We start from the raw sequence: 14,202 nt of genomic DNA on the forward strand, positions 1-14,202 counted from the left end.
TTATAACTAGTGATAAGCATTTGGAGTCCCTCTTCACGGTATCACTTTATGTAGAAATGTCACTTGAAAAGATGGCTGGAACCCAAGGATGCAAAGCAGCATTTCTTGGTAGAGGGCAGCTGGCTGATGCATGGGTCCCTAGTGAATGATGACATCTGACCTCTTTACAGGCCAGGGCCTTGCTCTCAACCTCAAAAGCTAAGAAACAAGACAAGATCCATTTTAGAGAGATGGACTTATGTCAACCAAGTTCTCCAAAGCTGGTCTATAAATATAAAGCATCAATTTACAAGAACTGTAACTGGTAAGGCCACTAAATCTTAGTTTCGTCTGGCCAACCAAATTTTCTCTTTATAGGCAAGCCTTAGGAAACTGACTTTAATCAGAATACTGGTTTATTCATATAAAATAAGACATATAAATGCCAAGGGGACAGGACATAAGCATCCTTCAGCCAGTGCATTCCTTCCCTTTAGGGAAAGCCCATGTGAAACCAAAGTATAATCAGAAAGTGAGCAAATCTGGTGCCTATATCCACAGTAGAGCAATAGCTGCCACTGGAACTTGTCTTGGTTCCGGTCCCTCTGCCCTAGTCATAGGTGGGTACTACCCCCATTTGTCTCTGTGACCGCCTCCTCGTCTGAATATCATGTTCTTTGAATAGAGTCATACCTGTAATCATCTTATACTCTAGCGTTGCCAATTTTGGAGCCATTATGACTCTTCTTTGCTTTTTTCTGCTTTTATCTATTTTATGTTAATTTTAAAATTTAACTCCTGGCAGTTCCACTAGAGTTTCTATAAACTCACAGAACTTTACTCTTCCATTCATTAAAACTTATTTCTGTTTTTTACTGACCCCAAATAGCTTTCATAATCTTTCTGAAGTTTATCATCTGCTTAAAATTTCAGTATTTCAAAAAACTTCGCATAAACTATAAATTTGGAGATTTACTGTGTATTCCCTCTTTTAGGTATTCTTTTAAAACGTTAAATCTGATCTCAAAAGGACTATAATATTTACATTTAGAATCATAAAAATTTTCCCATGTAAACAGCAGAAGAGAGCATTACCTGGTCACCTTCCTCTTTTGAGAAATAAGAAAAGTGAGTTCATTTACCACAATCCTTTATTGTGTGTTCTGACTCCTCTGATCAAGCCAATCTCAAGTAATCCCATTACCTGACAGTATAAATGTATGAATAAACTAATCTCCAAAGGTGATAAAGACTAAAACTTTGATGTGTCTCTGATCAAACCTTAGAACCCTGGAAAACCTCAGCATGTGCTAGAAGAGCTTAGCCAGAGCATTTATAGGTTAACCTTTTTTCACATACCTTATCACTTCCTTTTTCTCTCCCTTTTCTAATCTTTGCAGGGGATGTTTGTTTGTTTGTTTGAGACAGAATCTGACTGTTGCTCAACTGAAACACTATTTCCTAACCTCCTTTGCAGCTAAGGGTGGCAGAAGTCATTGAGTTAGGGCTTCCAGTAACACTCTAGAGAAGCTCTGACCCTTTCTGCTTAGAACTAGGATGTGATGGCTGGAGTTCCAGCAGCATCTTAAGATGCTGAGGACAGTAAGGAGATGGAATAGAAAGGATCCTGAGTTCTTGATGACCTCTTTTAAATGAGGCCATATCCCTAATTTGTTTAAGTCACTAGGTACTATATATAATTCCTGTTATAGTAATATTGAATTCTACTACCTTACTGAAATCCTGTATTAGTTTTATGATTTATTTTCTTGGAAGTTCTAGGTAGACAGTTATAAAGTGTTTACTCTTCTTCCTCTTTTTTTTTTTTTTTTTTTTGAGACGGAGTCTCACTTTGTTGCCCGGGCTAGAGTGAGTGGAGTGCCGTGGCATCAGCCTAGCTCACAGTAACCTCAAACTCCTGGGCTTAAGCGATCCTACTGCCTCAGCCGCCTGAGTAGCTGGGACTACAGGCATGCGCCACCATGCCCGGCTGATTTTTTCTATATATATTTTTAGTTGTCCAGATAATTTTTATTTCTATTTTTAGTAGAGATTCTTCCTCTTTTTGATGTGTATTTCCAATTATCAAAATCCTGACAAAAAGAAAATTTGCTTTTACCAACACTTTTTGCCTACTAGAAAAGATTTTATAATGTTTTTTAATATATAGCACTGCAATTTCGATATACTATATTATCTCCTGGGCTACAATCTTTGTTTTTTGTGGTTTCTTTTGAGACAGTGTCTTGCTCTGTTGCTCAGGCTAGAGTGCGGTAGCATCATCATAGCTCACCACAGCCTTTAACTCCTGGGCTCATGCAATCCTTCTGCCTTAGCCTCCCAAATAGCTGGGAGTACAGGCGCATGCCATCATGCCCAGCTAATTTATTTTTAAACTGTTTTTACTTTTTGTAGAGGTGACGTCTTGCTATTGCCCAGGCTGGTCTTGAATTCCTAGGCCTCAAGTGATCCTCCTGCTGAGCAAATGAAGCCTCTTACTCTCCCTTCTGTACTACTTAAAAATTAAAAAACTCCTTTAAGAGTTAAAATGTACTTAGTTTGTACTAAACCTATTTTTGCATTGTTTCTGAAGTGACAAAGATTGTGCTACATTAAAACTAAATGCCGGCCAGGCATGGGTGGCTCACGCCTATAATTCTAGCACTCTGAGAGGCTGTGGTGGGAGGATCTATCTTCTAAAAAAAATAGAAAAAATTAGGTGGGCATGGTGGCACACACCTGTAGTTCCAGCTACTAGAGAGGCTGAAGCAGGAGGATTGCTCGAGCCCAGGAGTTTGAGGTTGCTGTGCGTTATGATGATACCACTGCACTCTAGCTTGGACAACAGACTGTAGACCTTGTCTCAAATAAAAAAAAGAAAATGGTGTGGAAAAAAATCCCATTCACAATTCCAACAAAAACAGTAGATGCTTTGAAAATAAACCTAGCAGTAAACTTGGCACAGGAACCCATGTGAAACATTACTGAAAGACATAAACTAGGGACTGAAAGAATTAGACATAGCATGTTTCTAGATGAAAAGACTTGATAAAGATATCTGTTCTTTACAAACTATTCTCTAAGTTTAATGCAGTCTTATTTAAATTTTCAACACGGTATTTATAGGCTTGATAAAATAGTTCTAAAGTTCATCAGAAATTTTCCACCTACCACAGAACTATCACAGTTGGTTGGGAATAGGCAGATAGACATAGGCAGATAGACGAATAGAACAGAAAAGAGACTCCAGAAACAGATCCATGTTTTTCTGGAAATTGACTTAATAATAAAAGGGGTATTTCAAATCAGTAGAGAAAGAGTGTACTCTTTTCTACCTGCATTATCTGGTATGTCAGTTACGAGCCACAACTTTGTATTTATAACATTAAATACAATTCAGTTCCCTGGGAGCACTGGCCACATGTCAGGTACTTAGAAACCACAGATGACTAATTGCTACCGTGTCAGACTACACATAAAGAACATTTTCATCACCGCAGAAAGTTTCATTGGACAGTACAACCCTAGATGATGAGGGGTCACTCAGGTACCTACTTAGGACAAAAGTTAGATTCCTCACTCTAGGCCTTGTTATTATTTGTTTTTAATTCCCCAGGTAATTTTAAATCAGTTGCAAACCACTGATTTAGTTGATGATCCTCCATTCAATTGGCAAAGATTTAACTCAAATATTTCTAAATTCTTTCAAAGTGTAGTATTCCTCCGTTCCTTCACTTGTAATGATTTTTGTGGTTAGTTACACCATTTAGCTACTTAATGGCAATAATGAAAGGGCCAACTTAGAAAACTTTTCTGTTTCTTTTCAAGGTGATTACACTAGAATTTGCTCCCAGTTGTGTTTGTGCCCAGGGGGTGAAGTTTGAGGCTATTTTTCCCCAAGCTGTGCATATACTCTCCACGGGTCTGTGAGTTGGGTGGGGCAAGGACACACTGAGGTGGTATCTTGGGAGGTAAGATTACAGACTCCCAACAATTGCATTTAATTGTTTGCTTATTTATTGGCATCGATACCGGGGGGAAGATATTCACTGTTTTCCGGTATGATTTCATAACTTCCCCAAGGTCTTTTCTAAATGTAGGGACTTTTCCTACTCAGGAGTCCTTTTTGAGAATACTTCATATTGATTTACCTTCTGAACACATTCTGTGTCCAACACAGATATGACTTACATGAATATTATGTATACATACAATGCTTTTGATGCTCTTCTAAGTAATGCTGTTATAGAGGCTTTGCACAAAGATGCAGATAATACTTTTAAGTATTTCTGCGTTAGGATGAATACTTCCCAAAGGACTGTACTTTGCCATGATTAATCTGGTTAAACCCTTCATTCATGTAGCAACGGTTTTTTAAATTTTTTTTACAAGTATGGCTTCCCTAGACAACAGAGCTGGGCATCAGGTACATGTGTACTATGAAAAGGATTGTATGAACCCCATCCCCCTGCCATACTAAAATATCCAATAACCACATGCATCTTTTTGGCTCTGAAAATTAATTTCTTGTTAAGTTGGTAGGTCACTTGTGTGTCTATCAAGTGATTCCCATTCTGTTTTCCAATATACTGTTATACCTAATCTCTGGTGGTTTCAGAAGGCTTTTACAGTTCTCAAATCACCTAATCTAAACTCATTTAAATATGTAAATTTCACATGCAGCACTATGGTGGAGATTATAACTCCAGAAAGGTTTGAGGACATACCATTAGACTTTGGAAGGGTACTGGAATATTTAGAATACCTTGTGTAAATCATTTAAAAATACACCTAAGGTACATTGAATTTGTTAAAAAGTAAAATCACGTGAGCAGAAAGCTAGTAATTCAAAAAGTACACTAGGAATTAAATGTGTTTCACCAAAGACTGTAGGAGATAAAAGTGAATTCACATCTCCATTGACTTTGGTAAACCATAACATCTGTGTAATTTGTATCAAATAGTTTACTGGAAGTCATCAAATGCTTTTATGGGAAGACAACAAAATTCAGCATTGAGTAGTTTTTTGTTTTAATTCCCACAGTGTTAATAAATCCTAAGCAGAAAAAGATCACTGTTTTCCTGTTTAAGGAATGTTTTAAGGAGTCAGATGATTACAATGGGTCCAGCTGTTCTGAAGGAGTGCAGTGTTGGGTGACTTTACCCCCAGAACATTTTTTGGAGAGAGGAGTTTTTCTAGGAGACTTTCATATGACTCTACATGGGTGCCGTATTCCTCAGCCTCTGAGGTGTACCACGGATAGTCAAGACGCAGCACAGGACAACTGCATTCCTTGTGCACAACTTGTAAGCAATACTTCATTCTCAAAAATGAAGAGTCATTCTAATAGGGACACCAGTGACTTGAAATAAGGCCTGAGGGTGTGATATCTTTTGCATTGTCCTTTAAGATACAAGTTTAAGGAGCTATCTTTCTTGGAAGTGTCTAGATAGGTAGTAGGTACTAGTTTCTGGTATCTATGTAGAGAGGCCAACAGGATTCTCCCAAGTTCCAAATGCTTAATGTTTCCATTGTGGTGAGATCCCTTTAGTTCCAAATTCTTGCAGGAACTCTTCATGTGTCACTGGCATCTTCACATACCTGCATCTTTGGTTGCCAATAAAATAGAATAAAAAAGAACTACAGATCTGCTGTAAGAACTATTCAGTTCTAGAAGCTGTGATACTGCTCCCTATCCTTTAGGAATTCTGACAGATGGGTATTCAGAAAACAGTATTGGTTAACTATTAAACTATTTATCATTCAAAACTGTAAATGCTCTCTAAAAGTTGATCTGTTATTCATTCCCTAGGGACATTCCAGCTACATCACACACCTTGACTGGTCCCCAGACAACAAGTTTATAATGTCTAACTCGGGAGACTATGAGATACTGCACTGTAAGTATGAATGATCACAGACGGGCTCAGAAGTGTCCGTCAGGGGCACTAATGAACAGGCTGCATGGAATTTGAATTGTGCAGGAAATGCATGCCAGCCTCCCTAACCACACAAAGCATATATTACTCTGAGCTAAGTAATGAGAATCTCGAACGTGGTTCACTTCTCCAAAAAAGTAATGAATTAATTTAATGGTGTAGAACTGAAGGCAAAGAAATTCCTCACCGAGATTGATGCTGCTCTGAATGGTGTTTTGCATTTAACAAGTTTTCCTGGAGGCAGGGAGGAACATAATGGATGGGCATTTATGCTTTTTAGAGGGGGAAAAACTTCCATGGGAAACAATTTGTAGTTCTGTAAACCCTGTTAAAGTAAACACTTTCTTTTCCTTTTTAAATGTGTCTTAATGTTTTTCAGTGTATGGATTATAAATACAAGTAAACGTGGCTAGTTTGAATCGAGATGCACTTTCAAATACATTTGTACACAAGCACTATGATTATACTTCCTGTTTCTAAATTTAAAGGGGACATTCCAAATGGCTGCAAACTAATCAGGAATCGATCGGATTGTAAGGACATTGATTGGACAACATACACCTGTGTGCTAGGCTTTCAAGTCTTTGGTAAGAACGTGACACCTGATATGGAGAGGCGGTTTGTGGGGTTTTTATTTGTAGTATTTAATTGCTTCAATTTATAAAGGAATGTATTTCTTTAGTTTTATCACTATTAACACCAGTTTCAGAGAGATTAAAAGTATTAAGAGTGAACTAGTATGGGATTTGTTCTCTGCAGAATCCAGCACTTTTGGTCCCCAATACATACGAAAGACGATTAAAAGAAATTTACATAGTAATACATACTACCTTCCCATTTTTTTCCTCCAAGTGAAAATTAAAGTTTTTAAGCTTGTAAAGGCTTTTTTAAAATAGCTTTATTGAGGAAAATAGCTTTATTGAGGTATTCATATATCATACAATTCACCTATTTAAAATGTATGATTCAGTGATTTTTATGTATTCACAGAGTTGTGCCAACCATCATCAAGATCTACATTTAGAATATTTTCATGGCCAGGCGCGGTGGCTCACGCCTGTAATCCTAGCACTCTGGGAGGCCGAGGCGGGCGGATTGTTTCAGCTCAGGAGTTCGAGACCAGCCTGAGCAAGAGCGAGACCCCGTCTCTACTAAAAATAGAAAAGAAATTATACGGACAGCTAAAAACATACATATAGAAAAAATTAGCCGGGCATGGTGGCACATGCCTGTAGTCCCAGCTACTCGGGAGGCTGAGGCAGGAGGATCGCTTGAGCCCAGGAGTTTGAGGTTGCTGTGAGCTGGGCTGACGTCACGGCACTCACTCTAGCCCAGGCAACAGAGTGAGACTCTGTCTCAAAAATAAAAAAATAAAAAAGAATATTTTCATCACCCCAAAAAGAAACCCTGTACTCAATAGCAGTCACTCCCCATCTTTCCTATCCTCTACCCATCCAGCAACCACTAATCTTACTTTACAGATTTCCCTATTCTGGATAATTCATATAAATGGAATCAATACAATATGGGATCCACGGAGACTAGCTGTTTCATTTAGCATAACACTTTCAAGGTTCATCCGTGTTGTAACATAGATCAGTACTTCATTCTTTTTATGGCTGAATAATATCCCATTATATGGGTTATATACCACATTTTATTAAATCCATTCATCAGTTTATGGATACAAGTTGTTTCCACTTCTCAGCTATTAAGAATAATGCGGCTGTGAACAATCATGTATAAGTTTTTATGTAGACATGTTTTCATTTCTCTTGGGTATATACCTAGGAGTGGAACTGCTGGATCAAACAGTAACTGTATGATTAACCTTTTGAGGAACTGCCAGGCTTTCCAAGGTGGCCACACCATTTACATTCCCACCAGCAGTATACAAGAGTTCCAGTTTCTCCACATCCTTGCCAGCCTGTGTTATTCTTTTGCATGTGGATGTCCAATTGTTCCAGCACCATTTGTCAAAATATAAAGGCATTTTTAGTAGACATTGTTTAAAGATAAAATTGGGGGATTATTCCTAACCTGATGTTTTAGAAATCTGCCTCTGTGATAGCTTCCTTAAGCCTTCCTCAGTCTTTAGGTATCATTCTGAAAGGGTTAGAAGATAGATGGAAAAGCTAAAACAATACAGCCTTGTTTGCAAAGAATTAAAACACAATGGCTGGGGCCAGGTGCAGTGAATCACACCTGAAATCCCAGCACTTAGGGAGGCCAAGGCAGGAAGATCGCTTGAGCCCAGGGATCAAGACCAGCCTGGACAACAGAGCAAGAACCCCATGTCTACAAAAAAAACCCCTTTTTTTTAATTAGCTGGTCAGAGTGGCACGTGCCTGTAGTCCTACCTACTCAGGAGGCTGGGGTAGGACAATTGCTTGAGCCTAGGAGTTCGAGGCTGCAGTGAGCTATGATCATGCCTCTACACTCAGCCTGGGTGACAGAGCGAGGCCCTGTCTTTAGAAAAAAAACCACACAGTGCTGTTAAACCACACAGTGCTGTTAAGACAGAGAAGCTTAATAGGTTAGGAAGAAATTAGAAACAAAATAATCCTGACTTGTCCATAAATAATATTGTTATTCAGGGTGAAAATGAAGCGGTGGCTCATAGCTGGCAACTTCCCTGGTTATTTTAATAAGACAGTATTTACTTACTAATTAGGAGATATCAGTTTAAAGGTTTTGGTATGTTTTTAGCAAGTTTACCAAAAATATTTGTTCTCTAAAGTAGCATTCAACCACAGGGAGCCAACATCTCAACCCTTAAATGTTCCATGATTTTCTTTCTTTTTTTTTTTGTTTTTTTGAGACAGAGTCTCGCTTTGTTGCCTGGGCTAGAGTGAGTGCCGTGGCGTCAGCCTAGCTCACAGCAACCTCAAACTCCTGGGCTTAAGCCATCCTACTGCCTCAGCCTCCCGAGTAGCGGGGACTACAGGCATGTGCCACCATGCCCGGCTAATTTTTTTTCTATATATATTTTAGTTTTCTATATATATTTTTAGTAGAGACGGGGTCTCACTCTTGCTGGTCTCGAACTCCTGACCTCAAGTGATCCACCCGCCTCAGCCTCCCAGAGTGCTAGGATTACAGGCGTGAGCCACCGCGCCCGGCCAATGTTCCATAGTTTTCATCTAGCCTAATAGAGGTTTGTGAAAATTATGTTGAACATAATCACGAGTGTCTTATGATGATTCAGAATAATTAAATTTTATATGTTTTATCTTTGGACATAAATAATGTTTCCGGGAAAGTTCTGTGGGATAGCATGCTAGACCAGTGCGTGGCCCATGCATTTCCATAAGAAAGAAACTCTTCGAGGTCTTCCTGGAGGTGCCAGCCTGAAAGGAAACCTAGAGAGTCCACTTTGAAGACTTCATGCTGTGGCTTTATTTTTGAAAACCTTGTTATACAAGTAACTGATACCTTCTCCTCCAACTAGAGACACTAAAAAGGAAGAGCTTATCAAGCTGAAACTAAAATTATTAGCACCACCTGCTGGTTACTGTTGACTACTATTGAGTCAGTAAGTTTTCCATCTTGAGGCTATTTTGGTTTAACTTTAAGGTTTGATTTTGGATAAAAGTTCATCATTTCAATGAAGAAATGATGTTCTTAGCAGTGCTTAGCTGCTAAGAAATTTGTAAGGCAAATGTTAGCAGCTAAGAGTTTGAACACAGATAAAAGTTAATCAGATTCCAAAATGAAAGAAACATGTAACATCACAGTTATATTTTTAGGCTAATTTTTCTACATCCCTGTGTTTCCATGTCAAAGGTGTCTGGCCAGAAGGATCCGACGGGACAGATATAAATGCACTGGTGCGATCCCACAATAGAAAGGTGATAGCTGTTGCCGATGACTTTTGTAAAGTCCATCTGTTTCAGTATCCCTGCTCCAAAGCAAAGGTGAACTCATTTTAATGGAAACTAGTGTTATTGGGCCTTTTGTTTGGGGATGATTTTGTGTCAGTGGCAACAACATATTTGTAGAGTTACTAATTACTCTCCATGCTACTTGGACGCCCAGAGGCAGGGAAGGTAGGGCTGTGTGAGCGTCCACACAGGCACTGCTTCTCTTTGCCTCCCTCCTCGCTAAGGCTAAGAGAGCTGTAGAAGTGGCAATCGATGATGTGGTCTCCTTTTTGTTTATTGTCCAGTGTCTTTTATTTTAGCAATTTTAAATTTCTCCTAAACATACTAAAGTATTTGCTAGACACACAATCAACATTATGAAACTAATGGAACTATTTCCTAAACCTCCTATTATGCTGCCAACCTAGTAGATTCTGCCCTAGCCATCTCAAAATAGTAGTTAGTAAGCTCTGACAAGTATACTACCCAACATTCAGAAGAGATAGACTTCTAGTTATTTTTTTAAAACATACAGTGTCAAAGTACAGATGTCCAATTATTCTGTCTTGTTTCTCCTATGTCAAGTGATATCAAAAGGAAATTACTTGCCAGCCTTATTTCTGAGATTTGATGACTTGTAGCTTTGACTTACCTGTTTCCCAAGCCGTTACCTTCCTTATCTAGTGACCTCCATTTCTGTAGGCAGCCCAGGCATGTAAAGAATGAGCTTAATTTTCCTTTCTGTCTCATTTGTTTCATGTAGGCTCCCAGTCACAAGTATAGTGCCCACAGCAGCCATGTCACCAATGTCAGTTTTACTCATAATGACAGTCACCTGATTTCAACTGGTGGAAAAGACATGAGCATCATTCAGTGGAAACTTGTGGAAAAGTTACCTTTGCCGCCTCAGAATGAGATTGTAGCAGATACTGCTCTAACCAAAGCCCCCATCTCTTCCATTGAAAGTGTCGTCCAAGCTAATACTCCCACACCACCTCCTTCCCAGCCCTTAAATGAGACAGCTGAAGAAGAAAGTAGAATAAGCAGTTCTCCCACACTTCTGGAGAACAGCCTGGAACAGACCATGGAGCCAAGTGAAGACCACAGCGAGGAGCAGAGTGAAGGGGGCAGCGAAGATGTTGGTGAGCCGATTGATGAAGAGCCATCCGAGAAAAGTGAGAAGCAGAATGAAGCTGCTCCTCTTGAGGACCAGCAAGACCCTTCACCCCTATCCTAACACGTTGGCTTCAGCGCGACTCTTTTCTCCTTCAACTGCATGTGATTTTGTGGTAAAGTTCAGGTAACAGGATGGGCAGTGATGGAGAATCACTGTTGATCGAGATTTTGGTTTCCATGTGATCTGTTTTCTTCAATAGTCTTATCTTCAGTCTCTCAAATGCAGACAACCTAAAGGTTCAGCTTGGTGTGCATTGAAAATTAACCAAACTGAAGAGTAGGGGAAGACTGAAACATTATGTCTCAGAAATTACTGTGTGTGTAAGTGGTGTGATGTAAATACTGGAAACAAAAACAGCAGTTGTATTGCTTTTGAAAATAAACCCCTTGTTACCTGAACGTGTTTTCTTCAGGAACAACCAGAAGCATCACAAACACTGTTAACTCATCTACTGGCTCAGACTGTACTACTTATTTTTCCTGAGGCAGAAAAAGAAACCGGAAAAAAAATGTGCTCTTATTGAGATATCCTCCCACCCCAAATGTCTAATGGAAATTTTTTAATTAAGAAAAACGTCAGTATTGCCAAGTGCAGTGGTATTGCCTTCTTGAATAATAATGCTGTTTTCTTACACTACCGGTGGATGTCCAGATGTGCTCTTTAGTCTACTATATAGGTGCTGCCTTTTCGAAGTCATAATGAGGAACAGTCCCTTAATTTCTTGTGTACAAATCTAGTTTATCCTACAACTAAGGGAACATTGGTTTGTTAAAGAGCTTTTAATGTATATTAAACCATTGATACTCAGAAATGATAGATTCCTCTGAGGAGTCCTTTACTGGCCTAAACATTCTCAAATGTTTGGTATTCAAGTGAATAGAAGAAAAAAAACCACATGCCTTTAAAACTAAACTGTAACAGTTAGCTAATTTTAGCTTAGCCTTTTCATCATAATTTGTTCCCTCAATAATAGGAGAAATATGAATATAGTAAGTTTAAAGGATTTAATTGGTGCTTGAAATTCATTGGTTTAGTTGTAATTTTTATACAAATTAACTGTACTGAGGGATAAGATTCTGCAAATTACAAATTCTTTTTTTTACAGAAGTATAAAAGTAACAGTAATTTTTTATAAATTGCATATGTAACAGACTTGCTATATAGTAATTTTTTTCTAGTGGAATTGCTATAAGCCTTGCAAGTCAAATGTGGCTATCCTGCTATTTGGGGCAATGCATGTATTATTATGCATTGAAAAGTTGTTTTTTTAAGTTTTGTTGGCCAACTATGTTTTTCTTAAGTACATGTTTCCTACTTTAAAAATAATTACAAATATGCATTTCCTATATATTTGTTTATACTCTGATTATAAAAAAACTTTGTTTGATTTTTTTACCTTGCTGCATTGTTTTGATACTTTTTATTTTTTTGGTCAGATCATGTTTAAAAACTTTGGATGAGTTCAGAAGTCTTAAGTATGCAAGCGTTTACGTGACTGCGCCATTCCAAAGTGCATCGGAACTGTCGTTCCCTTTTAGTATCTTCTCAGGAGTAATACAAATCAGGTATTTCATCATCATTCGGTAATATGAAAACTCCAGTGAACTCCCAAGGACACTTACAACATTCATATTCACATGCTGTATGGAAGGGTGTTGGGTGTGTGTGAGGGGACGAGTGGAGACACTTATTCTATGTTTGTGTGTATCTCTAGATAAGAAGATATGCACCACATTGAAAATACTCAGTGTAGATCTGTGTATAGATATATGTCTGTGTGTATCTCTTCCTTTTGTTTACAACTGTTCAAAAAAAAAAAAAACACCTCAAAGTAGTTCTCTTCAAAAGAAGAGATACAGATTCCAAGCAACCCAACTTTTTTCAGTATGTTCTGTACATAGTTATCAGAGCACCAGTAAGTATCAGGCCTACATATTCACCTATTAGCAGTGCTGATTAAATCATCAGGTCAGCATGTGCTATTCCCTGCAAGAAAGATACTACGAGATGAACGAGCATTTCTTTAAATACCTGGGGGATACAGCTCTCAGTGATAAGCAGGGAGTTTACTTGAGGACATCAGTCACCTTTGGGGTTGCTATGTACAATGAGATTCATAATCCGGATACTCTTGGGTGGTAGTTTTAAAAGACACTACTAATAATGCAGAAAGCATTCCAGCTATCTAATGCTGGCAACTACTGTTTAAGGGTCAGTTAAATCTGTGATAATGGTTGGAAGTGGGTGGGATTATAAAATTGTAGATGTTTTTAGAAAAACTTGTGAATGAAAATGAATCCAAGTGTTTCATGTGAAGATGTTGAGCCATTTCTATCATGCATTCCTGTCTCATGGCAGAAAATTTTGAAGATTAAAAAATAAAATAATCGAAATATTTCCTTTGTCTCCCTAAATGTGTCTTAACTCTTTCTTCATTTATACTGTTAGTTTCCGTGACTATTCAATTATCAGAAGACATGACAATTCAGAAGGAAACATTTATCAGTTGACCACTCCTGGTGCTGTGGATAAAATCATTCTGGTGGTAACAGACTCTGTCTCATACTGTTAGAGGAAATTACTTCTGATCTATGCTCCAATTTAATAGGGGAATAGCTTAGTTTTAATTTATTTCATGTCTGCTTTCTCTAATGTTTAACATTTAACAATCCTGGTGATCTTGGTTACGTGCCTGACCAGGCTGCCTCCTCGTGTTAGCCTCTGTGAAGTACTTGAACTCAGTAGGCCATGACATTCTCTGCTGTCTCCCGTCTCTCCCATGTTGCTTAGTAACACGGATCCTCTGTATACCACAACCATAAATTGGCTGCTACAAATTTTCTTTATGAAGAATAATAGGTTGAGAGTATTCCAAACATTGCCCAGTTTTACAATCATGGAAATGAGATTTACATCATTGCCTTATTCATCTTTGGTGACCGTATGGTTCACAGCCACTTACATAGTAACCCGTGAAAGGCTACCCTGGACTATGAATTCCATTTTCACTGATTCTGAGACACAATGCCAGGTGAACCCACTAAAGAATGTGATTTTTCTTAAGGAAATCCAGAAAAACTCATCTACAGGGGAATAATGATGAATTAGATTTGGACACATCAAACTTCTTATGTTAGTATAACTTCTAGAAGGAACTTGATTTCTACCTTTAAGGTAGAATCAAGAGAGTAGGGACAAGAACATGTTTTTTAGACCAAGACGACAAGCCGAAGAGCAGATATG

The 14,202-nt window shown here is 38.4% G+C and overlaps 1 protein-coding gene across 4 annotated transcripts in view; it reads left to right on the forward strand.

Annotated features, from left to right (window-relative positions):
• The window catches only part of EML4 (EMAP like 4), a 148,322-nt gene extending 134,956 nt beyond the window's left edge, over window positions 1–13,366 (forward strand). For 2 of the 4 annotated variants that reach the window (XM_045549473.1, XM_045549474.1), the window contains 4 exons: window positions 5,793–5,880; window positions 6,408–6,506; window positions 9,706–9,836; window positions 10,546–13,366. In XM_045549473.1, coding sequence (XP_045405429.1) covers window positions 5,793–5,880; window positions 6,408–6,506; window positions 9,706–9,836; window positions 10,546–11,019 — 792 coding nt within the window. In that variant the 3' untranslated portion in view covers window positions 11,020–13,366. The other 2 variants (XM_045549475.1, XM_045549476.1) reach the window with 2 other exon arrangements.
• The last annotated feature ends 836 nt before the right edge of the window (window positions 13,367–14,202 follow it).

This window comes from Lemur catta, chromosome 4 (assembly GCF_020740605.2).
Source record: "Lemur catta isolate mLemCat1 chromosome 4, mLemCat1.pri, whole genome shotgun sequence".
Taxonomy (NCBI): Eukaryota; Metazoa; Chordata; class Mammalia; order Primates; family Lemuridae; genus Lemur; species Lemur catta.